Source organism: Heloderma suspectum, chromosome 6 (assembly GCF_057233095.1).
Source record: "Heloderma suspectum isolate Gila_16-S chromosome 6, 16-S_ref, whole genome shotgun sequence".
Taxonomy (NCBI): Eukaryota; Metazoa; Chordata; class Lepidosauria; order Squamata; family Helodermatidae; genus Heloderma; species Heloderma suspectum.
In genome coordinates, this window is record NC_139463.1 from 80,545,508 (window position 1) to 80,562,641 (window position 17,134).

Consider the following 17,134-nt stretch of genomic DNA (forward strand, 5'->3'; position numbering starts at 1 on the left):
GGTGTCTGAATCCAGAACTCTAGGGGCTTGTTTCCACCAGTGAGTTACTCCAAACTGGCTATGTTTGGAGGTTGTTAGGGATACATGGCATTGTGGCCATCCAGCAGCCACCCCTGAGCTTACCAGGAAAAAAAACAGATTTCCTGAGACTGCTTAAAGTCTGATTGTTTTCCTTAAGTCACATTCTCCCTGGTATAGTTGCTGTGTGTCCAAACACCAACATTGACCTCGGGTATGCTAGCCCTGCCCAGGGGTGTACCTTTCACCATAACCTCAGTCTAGGCAAGTGCTGTGAAGTGTGATCTCAAGGCTCCGATTCTCCATTGTTTGCTTTATTGACTTAGGAAGTAGGGATGTTGGAGAATTCCGTCACGGATTCCAGGAAGGCCGAATGCCAGTGCATTCGGCCTCCTGGAATCCATGGCGGAATGAAGTCACCTGCCCCACCACCCCGCGAAATGGGCCCGGAATGGAGCCTACCTTTGTCAGCCGTTCTGGTGCTCCTCGAATGGCTGTTATAGTCTACGTAAGTATTTACATAGATTAAGAGGGCAAAAATAAGGAACACAAATGGCGGTGGCCATAGACACCGCCATTCGCATACGTGTTGTTTTTTTTTTAACCCACCCAGCCATGATAGGCTACGCAAAGATTTACATAGCCTATCACATCATTTGTTGTTTTTTTTTAAACCTAGTCATGATAGGCTATGTAAATCTTTACGTAGCCTATCATGTCTTTCTTTTTCTTTTTTTTCTTTTACAAGAGTGGAAATGGCAGCGGCAGCCAGTCAGAAGACTGGCCGCCGCCGCCACCGCTGGAGCTGCTGCCACCCGGAAGATCTGCCCCAGGTGAGTCTCATCCCGGGGGGATCCATGGGGGGGCGGGGGGTGGGGGGGTAGCAGGCCGTTCCGCCACGGAGTTTGGGGGGCTGAATGCACTGGCATTCGGCCTCACCGTGATCCGTGGCAGAATTCTCTGCCATCCCTATCGCCATTTGTGTCCGTGTCTTTAGCCGTGATAGGATACATATATATTTACATAGCCTATCATGGCTAAAGACACGGATGCAAATGGTGATGGCTATGGCGGCCGCCATTTGCATCCCTGTGCTGCCCAGTGGCCGGATGTCTGGCTGCGGGTGGCCCCAGCCGGCAGCTCTGCGGAGTTGCCATGGAGTGGAGCCGGCTGGGGAGGATTCCGGGGGGAGTGACGGAGTGCCTCCCCCCCACTGTGGATTGCCTGGCACAGAGCCAGGTAAGTGTTTCGTACATCCATATTAGGAAGTAACTAATTCACAGCTTCGTTATAGAGATCCTGCGCAGTATCAGTTCGGTTAGAAAGGGGGCTGGTTTCCCATCCCTGTGTTCTTCCCCTCCCCCTCTTTCCCAGCATAAGCAGATGTGTGTCTACTCTGAAGTAACACCCATTATGTTCAATGGGACTTGGGGCTTGTTGGGAGGGTTGTCTTACAAATGCACACAAGGGGAGGTAACTACTTTTAAGGCCCCAGCCCTGAACCAAGCTATTAGTAGTTTTAGAGGGGCATAGATGCCCCAGAATGCTCTCTGACTCTGGTTCAGAAGGCTGCTGTTTTCCCTAACACACGTCTTGATTTACCAGAATGAGTCAAAGGGTGATAGTAGCACATTCCCTACTAATGATTAGAGTGTTATATCAGGATGTGCCTGAGAAGCGAAGTTTGTTTGTATTAAATCTGCAGGTGGCTGTGCTGAGAAAGTTTCCTTCTGACCAAGCATGGCTAGTCTATGCTGGGAATGAACGCTAGGGGGCACTTGCTGCTGCCATGCTGCCTCACTGCTAACATGTACTGTATGCTATAAAACCCATGTTACCCCATGGCTCTGGGTTTAGAGAAGCTGTCTGATCCAACCATTGGGTGCGCCTGGGTGCTGCTGTAAGTTGCTCAATAAAGTATCTCCTTGTAAGTAAACCTGGATCTGATTTATCACTACCTTTGCACCTTTAAACTAAGAGTTCAAAGCCCACTGCAGGGGCAATACACTACTTCACACCTTCCTTAAAGAGCTGGGAAGTGGGAGCCTCTCTTATTGGTTGAGCAGCCCCTGCTGCTCAGATACCATTCATTCCAAGCCCCCACCCCCACCCCCACCCCCCTACCTGGAAGTCAGTTGTGTGAAGCCACTTAGAATGGTGTGATGTACACCCTCATGAAGCCCTGCCCGAACCAAAAGCAGCTCCTACAAAAATGTGGGTGAGCCACTCCTCCCTTCTCCTTCCATGCTCTTGGAAACAGGGCCTAGGTTGTTGAGAGGAACAACCCAGAGTTGTAAACCAGCCATGGCTATGAGAGTGGTGGCAGTTTCAATGCATTTCTTTTTTCTTATTGAAAACTTTTTTTTTTTTTAAGTATATTTTTGCTGATGTCTGTGGTGGCACTTAGCTCAGCAATTGTCAGCAGCTGCCAGAGCCCACCCCACCCCCAAATATCCATGACTTGATGCTATATCTTGATGTTTCAGTATTCCAGGGGCATTTGGGGAGGAAATGGCTGCAGTCAGGTGGTGGCTGCTAAGAGATGCTCTCTCAGTGTCCTGCCACAGGTGGCAACAAAAATAGAAGTGGGTTTTTTTTAAGGAAAAAAAACATGCCATGAACAGTAAATGCCCCTCTTTAACCTTTCGTATATTCCCACTCACAATTAGAACAAATGATGAAATGTTTCCCCAGCTTTACCATCTGAAATTGTGAATTGGAAGAGGGTGGTTGTGTCAGCACTATCAGGAACCAAAGGGAAATGTCTAAAATGATACTCATCAAATGTTAAAACAATTGAAACATTTTCGGACGCACATATTTCTATTGAGCATGTTTAATAACAAATGAAATTATTCCCTTTGGGATGTTTGGTTATGTAGTACACAAGGGAGCGGGGGGGGGGGGCTTTTTGTGTTTTCCCCTTGTGCACTGATTAAAGTATTTTGAAAATTGCTACTAGTATGTAGTAGAAATTGTGTCCATTCTCGATCTTCCTCTCTCTGAGCTGTACGCTGTCATGCATCCAAAATGTATGGCATCCAGACAAGACTTATGGGTTTAACTGCTCCTGTGGCCTGTGATCAGTTTATGAAGACAAATCTAGAGTACCAAATCTGAGCTGGAGAAAATCCTAAAACAACAACAATATTTTTAGAAGACAATGCAGGGAAAATGACCTCATATCATAATGAGGACAACATGGCCAGAAAGAAAATTAAGGACTCAGTCCTACTGGATGGCTGTGCACTAGACAGAAGCCTCTGTAAATCTCTTGAACCTCTTCTAAGGTAAGAATCTGTTTAGGCTAGGAAAGATAACATATGCAAAAAAACAGAATAAAAAGATCTGAATTAGTGGTTTCTTGAAGAAAGGGTATTGCAGTTCATAAAGAATAGAGGGAGCTCTTATATGAAGTTGCAGAGTGTTTGTTATGTATCCCGTAATTTCCACACTTGGAATACTGTGGACCATCTGGTTGCTGTATCTCATTATGGATATCATAGAGCTGGAAACAGTGCTGAAAGGGATAGCCAAAAATTACCAAGGGGTGGTGGAAACACTCCCCTATGAGGAAAGTTTGCAATTGGTTGGATCCAACCCTTCCATGAGTGAAAGTTTGTTCGTGCAATGGGACTTCTCCTCACACAACAGAGCTTCTCATCCTCCTCTCCCCACTCCAGGTCCCCAAATCTGCTCCAGAGGGTTCCTCCAACCTCCAGCGCAGATTGGTGGTGGGAAGGAGGTGGTAGGGGGAAAGGGCAGATCCTTTCCACCAGTGGTTGCCTTCCATTACATAAACAACACCATTGGGTACAAGCCACAGTTTGGGGCTTTTTACTTCAGAAAAAAAAATGTTGAGGTAGGTGACAGATATGACAGAGTTCTTAAGATTATGCCTGATGTGCATAGAGAGGGTCCCCCTGCCCCATGCTAGAACTTGGGGTCATCCAGTGAAGGTGAATGATGGGAGATTCAGGACAGGAAAAATAAAGTTTCTTTACACAAGATATGGTTAATCTATAGAAATCACTTCCAGAAGATGTCATGATGGTCACCAACTTAGATGGCTGTTATAAGAGAATTTAAGAAGTTTGTGAAGAATAAAGCTATCAATAACTAGCTACTAGTCATGATGGCCATATGCTACCTCCTGGATCAGAGGCACCATGGCATCTGATCCATGCTTCTATCTGAGACACTATGTTCTGGAGGAACATAGGAACATATGAAACTGCCTTATACAGAGTCAGATTATTGGTCTATCTAGACCAGTATTATTTCACAGACTGGCAGCAATGGCTCTCCAGGGTTTTTCCCAGCCCTACTGGGATATGCATGGGGTTGAACCTGGGACATCCTGCATGCAAAGCATGTGCTTCATCAAAAAGCTAGGGCTGTTCCTACCTGTAAGTGTCTCATAAGTATCTGGTTCTCCACTGTGAGAACTGCTTCAGCTCGGTGACCAGTGACATTGGAGGGCTTCCTTGCATGAACAGGTTGCTCCTCAGCCACCGATAATTCCTTGGCATACTGCCTAGAGGGCCATTCAGCCATCAGGACTAATATCCATTGATCAACCTACCCTTTGTGAATTTGGCAAATCCCTTTTTAAAGCCATCTGGGCTGGTGTTGGCCATCACTACATCTTGCGTCAATTCCATAAAAGCACATGCTTTATTTTATCTTGTGAATTGTTGTGAACCACCCAGAGAGCTTCAGCTATTGTGGATATGAAAATGAATCATCATCATCATCATCTCTATCCTGAACCTACTGCCAATCAGTATTACTGGATGATACTGAGTTCCAGTATAATTAGAGAAGATAGATTCGGTAGGTAGGTAGGTAGGTAGGTAGGTAGATAGATGATTGATAGATACATGTGCACATACAATCTGTCCACTTTCTTCACACCATGTATACTTTTATAGAACTCTATCATCTCACCCACCAATTTTTTCCTAAACCAAAAACCCTAGCATGCATCACACACACACACCCCTTTGTGGGCAGGTGCTTCAGTCCCCTGATTATGTTTGTACCCTTTTCTGCATCTTCTCTCTTTTCTGCACCTTTTCCAATGCTATAGCTTGGGACTTGATTAACTAAAGAACTTCCTTCTATCATATGAGTCTACCTGATCTTTGTCCTTCATCCATAGTTCTTCACCAAATCCTAAACACGCACACACCCCTGAAGAGAGTGGGTAATGAATAGATGCTTATTTGTGGTAAAGTGCATACAAAGAATGCTGTGATGAGTGGAAAGTTAATATTTGGGAGAGGGGGCTACCTGCTTCCTGGGAGGCAGTGTGGGAAGGAGAACCCTGGTTCTTATGGGTGCTGTTAAGACAGCCAGATGTAGGTAGAGGCTCAGGCTTCAGTTATGTTTTTAACTTAAACAAAAAAAAAAGTTTACTTCTTCATTTGTAAGGCAAGAAGAATGGAATCCATTCTTACTTAATGGAATCCAAAGAACACCTCAACAGTATGGAATTCTCATATGGAATTAGTGAATCGCCCTCCCTTTCCAAAAAAACTTTCCAGGGGTGTAACCTCGATGTATTTTTTGGTGCCAGGCAAATATTCTTCTATTTGCCCAGGGATTCCAGCATCCTTTATAGCTGGTTTTAGCTGTGTTTCTGTCATTTCAACTCAACTTTACCTGACTTTCATGACTGCCGTTTCTGTGATTAGGTTGTTGTTACTGTTGTTGTTTTAAAGGAGATGTCATTGTTGTTGCTATTATTTTAAATCAGGGGTGAGGCTAACCCTGGCCTACTGCCCATGCAGCCTCCTTGGCCTTGGCCAGTTCCACCTCCTGGAGGAAACCTTCCTGTTATCTCCAATCAGAGGTCATGGGGATTCTCTTGCCTGCAGATTGCCCTTCCAATTGGCGCATTTTATTTTATTTTATTATTTATTTATTTATTTATGTATTTATTTCTATACCACCCAATAGCTGAAGCTCTCTGGGCAGTTCACAAAAATTAAAACCAAACAACACATAATAAAACAATTTAAAATCTATACAACAGTAAAACCACAATATAACAATGCAACCACAATAAAACCTAGCACCAGTGCAGGAGTTTAAAATACATTTTTTTAAAAACAGCAAAGTTAAAAGTTTAGAAAGCTAAAATGCTAAAATGCCTGGGAAAATAAAAAGGTCTTCACCTGGCGCCGAAAGGAATACAATGTAGGTGCCAGGCGAACCTCACTAGGGAGCTCATTCCAGAGCCAGGCTGCCACAGCAGAGAAGGCACTCCTCCTAGTAGCCACCCACCTCACTTCCTTTGGCAGGGGATCACGGAGAAGGGCCACTGAGGATGATCTTAAGGTATGGGCAGGCATATATAGGCAGAAGTGATCCTTCAGATAACCTGGCCCCAAGCCATTAAGGGCTTTAAATGTTAACACCAGCACTTTGAATCGGGCCCGGCAATGGACTGGCAGCCAGTGCAGCTGGAAAAGTACTGGCATAATATGAGCTTGCTGGCCAGTCCCTGTTAACAATCTTGCTGCCCTATTTTGGACCAGCTGAAGTTTCTGGACCATTTTCAAAGAAAGCCCCATGTATAACGCATTGCAGTAATCCAGACGAGAAGTTATCAGAGCATGGATAAGTGTAGCTAGGCTATCTCTGTCCAGATAAGGGCGTAGTTGGTATACCACTAGCCTAAGCTGATAAAAAGTGCTCCATGCCACTGAGTTCACCTGTGCCTCAAGTGACAGTTCTGGATCCAAGAGCACCCCCAAACTATGAACGTGATCCTTTAGGGGGAGTGCAACCCCCTCCAGAACAGGTTGAATATCACCTAGCCGGGCAGACGAATCACCCACTAACAGTACCTCCGTCTTGTCTGGATTGAGTTTCAGTTTATTGGCCCTCATCCAGTCCATTACCATGCCCAGGCACTGATTCAGAACAGCCACTGCCTCACCTGGGTTTGATGAGAAAGAGGGGTAGAGCTGGGTGTCATCCGCATATTGATGGCACCTCAGCCCACACCTCCGGATAACCTCCCCCAGTGGTTTCATGTAGATGTTAAACAGCATAGGGGATAAAATAGAGCCCTGTGGTACCCCATGGCACAATTGCCATGGCACAGAGGAATAATCCCCCAGCACCACCTTCTGGAATCGGCCATCCAAGTAGAAGCGAAACCACTGTAGTGCAGTGCCTCCACCTCCCAACCCAGACAACCTATCCAGAAGGATACCATTGTCGATGGTACTGAAAGCCGCTGAGAGGTCCAGAAGAATCAACAGGGTCGCACTCCCCCTGTCCCTCTCCCGGCAGAGGTCATCCTTCAGGGCGACCAAGGCAGTTTCCGACCCATGAAGGGGACTGCCCACTATCATCACTAATTGGACATCAGAGATCGAAGCAGGGATGTGGGTGGCCGGGACTCAGCTGGTGCTGGGAAGAGCAGCCACTCTTTCCAGTTCCACCTGAGTCTTCCTTTGTGTACCTTTTTGTGCCCCTGATGAGTATTGTGAGAGGCACATGGAGGAGGTGCCAAATTCATCCCAGCACTGGCTGAGTCTGTTCACATTCTGCTTGCTTTTCTCTTTGGGGTGACAAGCAAAACACAAAGCCAGAACCTCAAAGTTAAGTTGATCCCAGTCTAGACACCATCAGTAGTTAGAATAGGTGGGGTGGGGCAAAGACATCAGGGGTTGTGGGATCATGCACTGAAGTCATCCAGCTCCTAGAGAGGCCTGGTGGGGGGAACTCGGCCTTCAGTGCAGACATTTTCTGCACCCCTGTTTTAAATGTTACATGACCCTGGGGATCTTGTACTGAGAAGTGGTTCATAAATTCACTAAACAAAGAAACAATCAAACAAATATCCTTTTGGAGATGAAGGGACCAGAGCTATAAACACTACTCCATGTTTTACACTATTCCACCTGTCCACATTATTCCAAGTTGGTCTTTTTACCCATTGGTCTTGCATTTTATTATTTGCACCATTTGTGATCTGCCCAGAGAACATTTGTTATAGGGTGGATTAAAAACACAATAAATAAATTCTGCCATACCTTAAATTCGTATAAAGGCATTGCAAGCCTGGCTAGAGATCTAATAATCTCTAGCATGGAATTTGGCATTTTCACAATTTCTGCATGCTGAGTCAATGTTTTAAATAAGTCATGCACCATGACCCTCAATCTCTTTAATGGTTAGCCACTGGCTGCCAGTTTAACCCCCATGAATGTATATTAATGTACATCACTTTATACTTACATACACTGAACATCATTTGGTCCTTCTCATATGTAAAACGTTTACACAAACCATATGGCTCAACTGGATTGGGGTTCCATGCATAGAAAAGTGACTTTCTTTTCCATCTTTTCTCAGATTTCAATTTCTACTGGGAGAAACACTTTTGCACATACGGAGAATCAAACTGAAGTGACTGAGTTCATCCTCTTAGGACTCTCCAGTGCTCCATGGCTCCAGATCATGCTCTTTGTAGTATTCTTGTTGATTTATTTGATAACCCTCTTTGGCAATCTAACAATCATTTTGGCTATAAGAGTTGACCCTCAACTTCACACTCCTATGTATGTCTTCCTTTCTCATTTAGCTTTCCTTGATATGTTTTTTTCCCCTGTCACAATTCCTAAAATGCTAGAAAACTTCATTACAGAGAGAAAGGGTATTTCAGTGCATAGTTGTTTTACCCAGGTCTTCTTTGTCATCTGCCTTTCAGTGGGAGAGGGCCTTCTCCTTTCCGTGATGGCATATGATCGCTACACAGCCATCTGCCAGCCATTGCATTATATGGTAATTATGAGCAAACAGGTCTGTGCTTTGCTGGCGTTCAGTGCATTGTTCACCGCCTTTCTCTGTGCACTCCTAAATACTCTTCTGCTGCCTACTTTACATTTCTGTGGGCCCAATGTCATTCATCACTTCAGTTGTGAGGCCCCACAATTGTTCAAACTTTCCTGCAGCAACACTTTTGCAAACGAAGTGGTGATTATGACCAGTGGCTCACTGTTAGGGATGGGGGCTCTACTCATTACACTGGCTTCCTATATTCACATCATATCTGCCATCTTAAGGATCCAGTCCGTGGAAGGGAAACGCAAGGTCTTCTCCACTTGCACATCTCATGTGACCGTTGTGGTGCTGTATTATGGAACTATTTTCTTTAGGTACATGAAGCCCACCTTGAAGGACTCCCAGGATCAGGAAATGGTACCATCTCTTCTTTATTTAATTTTGACACCTATGTTAAATCCCATCATCTACAGCCTCTGTAACCAAGAAGTGAAGAGGGCGGTTCGTAAAATTGCCTACGGAAAGTTAAAGGATGAAAATGTGTGATCTTTTTTTAAGGGATGTATGTGAATTTTGTTCCTGTTCACAAATTATGTGAACGTGTCCCATTCACAACCCTGAATGTGAATGCAAGCAAGAGTGCAGTTTTTGGATTTTTTTTGCAATTTCATGAGGTTACATTTATGTTCAAAAGAGCACCCCCCCCCATGCACAATTCCCCCATAAAGGCAGTTTAATATTTAAACTATTGGGGGAAAGCACACATTTGGGGTGTGTACTTGGAAAATGCTTCACATTTCAAAATTTTCATGTTGGGCAGTGAGAACGAGCTGAAACAAGCATCAAGGTGGCAAATGGAGATACTCAATGGGCTGAACATCATTCGTTCTGTCTTCCCTAAAATCCTTTTTGACATTCAGACAGTGAGCTTTCTCTAGAACTATTCAAACAACATCTTCCTATGTGCTTATGAATGTATGAGGAGGAGTGGGATCATGTCCATCAGCCCCTCCCTAATGCCAACCAATGTACCAGTCATCCCCCTTGTGGCTGTTTGGCCAGGTTCCCATTCCTTTGGAGGAGCCCTACTGGCATGCATCTATAGGTATGTCAGGCTCTTTCACTCTGACACTGAACATACAGCCATTAGTTGTGGTCCACAGGTGTAGGGCTGCGACGTTCACTCCTGCTACTCCCTGCCTACATAAATGCAAACCTTTGAACAGGATTAGGGCTATCCTGACTGTTCAGGTGTACATGTTTGTTTTCTGCTTGAAAGGGTTTATTGGGGGAGAAAAAGTGTTTCCCATATAACCCCCCCCCACACACACACACACACAGTAACTTGCAGATTTTGGCTTATTATCCTGATTTGTTTATTGACATTAAGCTAAAGGTTTCCAGTTTGGACATAATAGGGAACTCTGGCTCACTACAAGCATCAAAGTCAGCATGTGAAAGGGAGTGAAGGATGAGTGCTTGGCCCTAGGGATGTGTGAAACACCAACCTGCTGTTCCGGGGGGGGCGGTCCGCGGGGTGAGGCGATCCCTCCCTCCCCCTGGAATCCTCACCAGCTGGCTCCACTCCACAGTGATTCTGCGGAGCCACCAGCTGGCTCTGTGGCCCCCCGAAATCTGTCGCGGAATGAAGCCCCCGCCCCCCCAACCCACGAAAGGCACGTGGGAAGAAGTCCCTGCCACCCCCAACCCACAAAAAGTGCATGAAATGGAGCACTTACCTGCACCCGTCTGCACTGCTTTGCGAATGGAGGCCGTCCTGCGGCCGCCATTCACTTCCTCTTCATAGCCGTGATAGGCTACATAAATACTTACGTAGCCTATCACGGCTAACCGCTATTTGTGTATGCTGGGGTTTTTCCCCCTGCCATGATAGGCTATGTAAGTATTTACATAGCCTATCATAGCAGGGGGGAAAAACCCAGCGTACGCAAATGGCGGCGGCTACCGCCATTTGTGTACGCTGTTCCCCCCCCCCCCGCCGTGATAGGCTATGTAAATACTTACGTAGCCTATGACGGCTAAATACAGGGATGCAAATGGCGGCGGCTACGACCGCCACCATTTGCGTCCCTGCAGGGCTGCCCAGCGGCCGGATGTCTGGCCGTGGAGCGGAGCCGGCCGGGCAGGATTCCAGGGGGGAGGACCGGATCGCCTCCCCCCCATGGAGGATTCTGGGGGGAGGGACGGAGCACCTCCTCCTCACCACAGAAACAGAACGGAATGGAAGGTAAGTGTTCCATCCATTGCTAGTTCCTCCATGGACTCTGGAGGCTGGATTCTTCTGAATCCAACCTCACTGGTGTCCTTGGAGGAATTCTCTGCCATCCCTACTTGGCCCTGACACCCATTCCTGGCTTTAGTTTATACACATATTTGATGAAGCTGGAAAAGTCCACCTGAGCCCAACCAATACAGACCTGAATTGCTGCTTACTCTCCAGTGCTAGAATTAGGCACACTGATGAGTGCTCCTCTTATTAATACTTCTCTTCTTCTTCTCCCCCACCTAACCCACACCAGAGGGATGCAGGTAGTGTGTGTGTGTGTGTGTGAGAGAGAGAGAGAGAGAGAGAGGGAGGGAGAGAGAGAGAGAGAGAGAGAGAGAGAGAGAGAGAGAGAGAGAGTTGGCTATCAGGGCAGTATATAAATAAAACAGCAGTAACAACATATACATTTACAAATGAGTTTGTTATATTATGCATGCTTTGGGGATTGGATCCAGGACCTGCCCTTCTGGAGAGAAATACATCTCCTAGCATGAAGTCCTCCTGCCTGACGTTTGAGGATCCCCCCCCCAAAAAAAAACCCCTTCATCACCACACCATACCTCACTGAATTCAGCAGGGGTTCCTGAATTTTGGGGTACTTCACATCATCACCACAGCCTTCCATAGGTTATTTAAGCCACAGTGGGTCATGGCATGTGCAGACGGGCATTTTGAATATTCAACTGCTGGTGGGGAGTTGCCATGGTTTGTTGTGTCATCTGAAGTGGGGTTGCAGGAGTTGTTTGAAGGTTAAACAGTCCTCAACTCACCCTACAACAGACTATGGGTTATTTGAGGGTTGTCTCACTTCCATACAATCCCTGCTGCCTGGGTTTGGATGACAGAACAAGCTGCGGCCAGGCCTTGGATAGGGAAATGTGGCACTTTGTGGCTGAAAGCCATGGCAGACTGTGGTGATGGTGTGAACCAGGTATTTATGTAGCATTTTCAGGGGGCTGGAGGAGCCGTAATGGTAAGGACGGGGTGGGGAAAGCCACTTCTGCCAGCACGATCCAGCATAAATTTGGATCCAACTCCAGATGTTTAGGTACACACACTAAAAGGAATCCATCTCTATGCACAGAATTGTGTATGCAAGCTTTTAAAAAAACACAAACAAAAGAAGTAAAGTAACCCTTATTTATTTATTATTAAATTTATTAATGGCCCATCTGGCTGGTCACCCAGCCACTCTGGGCGATGTACAACATACAATAAAACAGTTTAAAACAATAAAATTCTACAATAAAAACATTTTCTAAAATACCCTAACCCACCCCAAATGCCTGCCTGAACAACCACGTTTTTAATGCACGATGGAAGCTCATTAAAGAGGGGGCATGACGGAGTTCCCTAGGGAGGGAGTTCCACAGCATGGGGGCCACCACAGAAAAGGCCCTTAGGTAACTGTAAACCACTTTGACAAGAGAGGTATACCTTGCAATGATAATAAAACATATTTCAATTGAACCGTGGCTCTCACTTGTACATGTTATCTCATCTATATAATTTCTCACAAACATTTGCAGCTTTCAAATGGATGGAAATTCTCATCATGTCAAACCACCGTGAACAACTGCCCTCTGGCACACTCTTAATAAGTAACCACATTAGCTCTCTTTCAATCTGGTGTCCATATAATAAAACCTTTTATTATAATAAAAAAAGCAAGTGAAGTTAGTCATGAGTAACTTGTTCCATTGATTTTAGTAGGAGTAAAGCATGACTAACAGTGCAATCCTATATAAGTCAACACAGAAGCAAACCATATCAAGTTCAATGAGACGTAGGGTGCAATCTTATGGGGATAGTTGGCCACCTCCGAACTTGGAGGTAACCGACTATCAATGCAGGGGGGGGGGCAGAGCTGAGATCACAGAGGGGATCTTCTCCTCTGCACTCCAGGCACCCTGCATTTGCAGCTAGACAGCCTATTTCAGCTGTCTAGCAGGGTGCCTTGGGGCAGGGGAGGCCGGATGGTGCATAGGAAGCATCATAACGGTGCTTCCACTCTCCCCGCAACCCAAGGAATGCCCCCTTCCCCCCACTCCATGCTGATCGCAGAGCCAGAGACAAACTACACTGCCTACCAAGCAGCAGGGGAGAGGGCAGGAAGGCAGTTTTCTGGGAACTGACCTCAGAGCACTGGCTCTGAGGTCAGTTCCCAGAAAATCACAAAAATATTCTATGTCTGTCTAGCCACTGTCTACCAGCCAGAGGATTGCACCCTTAGTCTTCCAGGTAAATGTGCATAAGATTACATCCATAGTTTATATCCAATTCATTCCATTATATATATATAATCTTATTTACGAATTTATTATTTATTTATTGAATTTCTTAATCACCCATCTGGCTGGTCACCCAGCCACAATTTAAAACAGTAAAGTTATACATTAAAACATTATTTAAAAATACCATAACCCACCCCAAATGCCTGCCTGAATTAACAAGTATTCAGTTCATGGCAGAAGTTCATGGGGGCAGGGCGGCATTCCCTAGGGAGCGAGTTCCACAGAGTGGGGGTAGGGGTGTACGAAACCCCGCTTATCTGGCTCCGCTGGGCTCCGCAGGTGGGGGAGGCACTCCGTCCCTCCCCCCGGAATCGTCGACAGGGGGGAGGCACTCGGTGGCTCCGCCCTGGAATCCTGGCTGGCTGGCTCCACTCCGCGGCCAAGCTGTGGAGCCGCCAGCCGGCTCCGGCCTCCTGCATCTCGAAATCCGGTCTCTGGGCAGCCCTGCAGGGATGCAAATGGTGGCTGTCATAGCCGCCATCATTTGCATCCCTGTAGTGAGCCGTGATAGGCTACATAAATATTTACATAGCCTAAAACGGCAGGGGGAAAACCCCAGCGTACGCAAATGGCGGTAGCTGCCGCCATTTGCATACGCTGGGGTTTCCTCCCCCCTCTGTGATAGGCTACTTAAATACCTATTGTAGTATTTACATAGGTTTTTTCCCCTACGTAAAAAGGTTATTTCCCCTTGCCGTGAAGGTTTTTTCCCTTTGCCGTGTTTTTTTTTCCCTTTGCTGTGTTTTTTTTTCCCCCTTGGTTTTTTTTCCCCTTGCTGTGATAGGCTACGTAAGTATTTACATAGCCTATCATGGCAGGGGGGAAAAAAACCCAGCATAGGCAAATGGCGGTAGCCACCGCTATTTGCATACACTGGGTTCCCCCCCCCCCGCTGTGATAGGCTATGTAAGTATTTACGTAGCCTATCACGGCTGAAGAAGGAGGAAGCGAATGGTGGCCGCAGGACAGCCGCAATTCACACAGCAGCATGGACGGGATCAAGTAAGTGCTCCATTTCACACGCCTTTCATGGGGTGGGGGCGGCGGGCAATTCGTCCCGTCCACCTTTCATGGGTTGGGGGGCGGGGGCTTTGTTCCACGATGGTTTTCGGATCTCACTGAGATCTGCCGTGGAATTCTCCGACATCCCTAAGTGGGGGCCACCACAGAGAAGGCCCTCTCCCTCGTCCTCACCAGCCTAGCTGTCCTGGCTGATGGGACAGAGAGAAGGCCAACTGGGGCTGATCTTATTAAGCAGCCTGTCTGGTGTTGTTGGAGGCACTTCTTGAGATAGGCTGGGCTGGCACCGCATAGGGTTTTAACTGTCAAAACCAACACCTTGAATTTGGCCCGGAAAACAACTGGAAATCAGTGCAACTCCTTCAGCACCGGAGGGATGTGATCATGCCAGCAGCTGCCTTTAAACAGGTGAGCTGCCACATTCTGCACCAACTGCAACTTCCAAGCTGTCTTCAAGGGTAAGCCCACGTAGAGCGCATCACAGTAGTCTAGACGAGAGGAGACCAGGGCATGTACTACCGATGGGACCAGATGGTCGGGAAGGTAGGGGCGCAGCCACCGTATCAGATGGAGTTGGTACAATGCTGTCCGGCTCACGGCTGACATCTGAGCCTCCACGGACAGCTGGAAGTCTAAAATGACCCCCAGGCTGTGGACCTGGTCTTTCAAGGGTAGCTGTATACCCCATTCAACCCCAGGTCAACATCCCCCAACCTACTATTGTCTCCCACCAAAAGTACTTCAGTCTTGTCAGGGTTCAGCTTTAGCTTATTCCTCTCCATCCAGGCCTGAAGCCCAATTGAAATTAGGGATGTCAGAGAATTTCGCCCTGAATCTCGGGGAGGCCAAATGAAAGCGCATTCGCCCCCCCAAAATCGGTGGCAAAACAGTCTGCCCCCCCGCCCCCCCCCGGGATGGGACTTACCTTGGGCGAATCTCCCTGGCGGCAGCGGCTCTGGCGGCGGTTTGGCGGCGGCGGCGGTGGCTGCGGCGGCCTGTCTTCCGACTGGCTGCCGCCGCCATTTCCAAGTAAAAAAAAAAGTGATAGGCTACGTAAAGATTTACGTAGCCTATCACGGCTAGATTTTTTTAAAAAAGCATGATAGGCTACGTAAATGTTTACGTAGCCTATCATGGCTGAGTTTAAAAAAAAACTGCATGTACGCAAATGGCGGCACCCATGGGCGCCGCCATTTGCGTTCCTTATTTTGGCATGTCTAGTCTACGTAAACATTTACATAGACTACGGTGAAAATAAGGGGAACACAAATGGTGTAGAATCTACGCTATTTGCGTTCCCCTTATTTTTGCCGTAGTCTATGTAAACGTTTACGTAGACTAGACATGCCAAAATAAGGAACGCAAATGGCGGCGCCCATGGGTGTTGTTTTTTAACTCAGCTGTGATAGGCTTTGTAAACATTTACGTAGCCTATCACGGCTGACTGCCGGGATGCAAACGGTGGCGGCTATGCCTGCCGCCATTTGCAGACCCGGCCGACCAGGATTCACGGCTAGTGTGACGGGGCACCTCGCCCCCGGCCACAATTGTGGGGGGAGGGATGGGAACCTCCTCCCCAGCCAGAATTTCAGGGGGAGGGACGGAATGCCTCCCCCCCCCCACTGTGAATCAAATTTTGTAAAAGGTAAGTGACTTTCATACATCCCTAATTGAAATGGATCTAGGTAATTGGCTTCTTCCAAGTGTGCCTTCAACTGCATCACCACCACCCACTCAATGATATTGTCCCAAAATGGCAGAATCGAGAATGGGCAGAAGTTGTTCAAAACTTGGGGATCCAAGGAGGGCTTCTTTAAGAGCGGTCTTATTGCTGCCTCCTTGAGGGCTGATGGCATCACTCTCTCCTCAAGGGAGGCGTTCACCACTGCCCTGATCACCTCACCCAATCTTTCTCTGTAGCTCATAATGAGCCAAGATGGGCAAAGATCAAGTAAGCAGGCAGCTGGCTTTACAGATGAAAGCACCTTGTCCGCTTCATCGGAAGGAAGAAGCTGAATCGATCCCACAAAACCAGTTTGCCACAGGCCACCTCTTGCTCACTAACTGTATCCATAGCGCATGGAATAACACTTCTGATCAGAACAATTTTATCCACAAAGTGCCTTGCCAAGGCCTCACAGGAGATCTTAGAATGCTCCAGCAGTTCCAAAGCAACTGGACCGTCCAGGCTCCAGACCACTTGGAACAGCCTCCTGGGACAGCATTCTGTGGACATGATAGAGGCAGCATAGTATTTCTTTTTTGCTGTCTCCATCACTATGTGATAGGCCACCTCAGCCAGCCAGCTTATATGATCCCTCCAGGAGGAACAGATGGCAACAGTCAGCAGCAGCTGGCTCAGCACCTGGGGCCTGCTCCAGCAGGGAGTGGTAGTCTGCCAGGCAGAAGCCCACAGGAAGAGCAGTGGTGGTAGTGGAGGCCACAGCAGGCTAGGGGTGCACGAAACCCTGCTTACCTGGCTCCACTGGGTTCCGCAGGTGGGGGGAGGCGCTCCGTCCCTCCCCCCGGAATCCTCGATGGCGGGGGAGGTGCTCCATGTGTCGCCTTGGAATCCTGCCCAGCTGGCTCCGCTCTGTGGCCAAGCCGCGGAGACACCGGCCAGCTCCGGCCGCCTGCAGCTGGACATCCAGCTGCTGGGCAGCCCTGTAGGGATGCAAATGGCAGCTGTTGTAGCCGCCACCATTTGCAT

The 17,134-nt window shown here is 47.4% G+C and overlaps 1 protein-coding gene across 1 annotated transcript; it reads left to right on the top strand.

Moving 5' to 3' along the window:
• Positions 1 to 8,355: 8,355 nt before the first annotated feature.
• On the top strand, positions 8,356 to 9,369 carry LOC146341408 (olfactory receptor 5J3-like). The gene has a single exon (XM_084807428.1). It carries the CDS (start codon positions 8,356 to 8,358, stop codon positions 9,367 to 9,369), a length of 1,014 nt encoding a protein of 337 aa, XP_084663554.1.
• Positions 9,370 to 17,134: the final 7,765 nt, after the last annotated feature.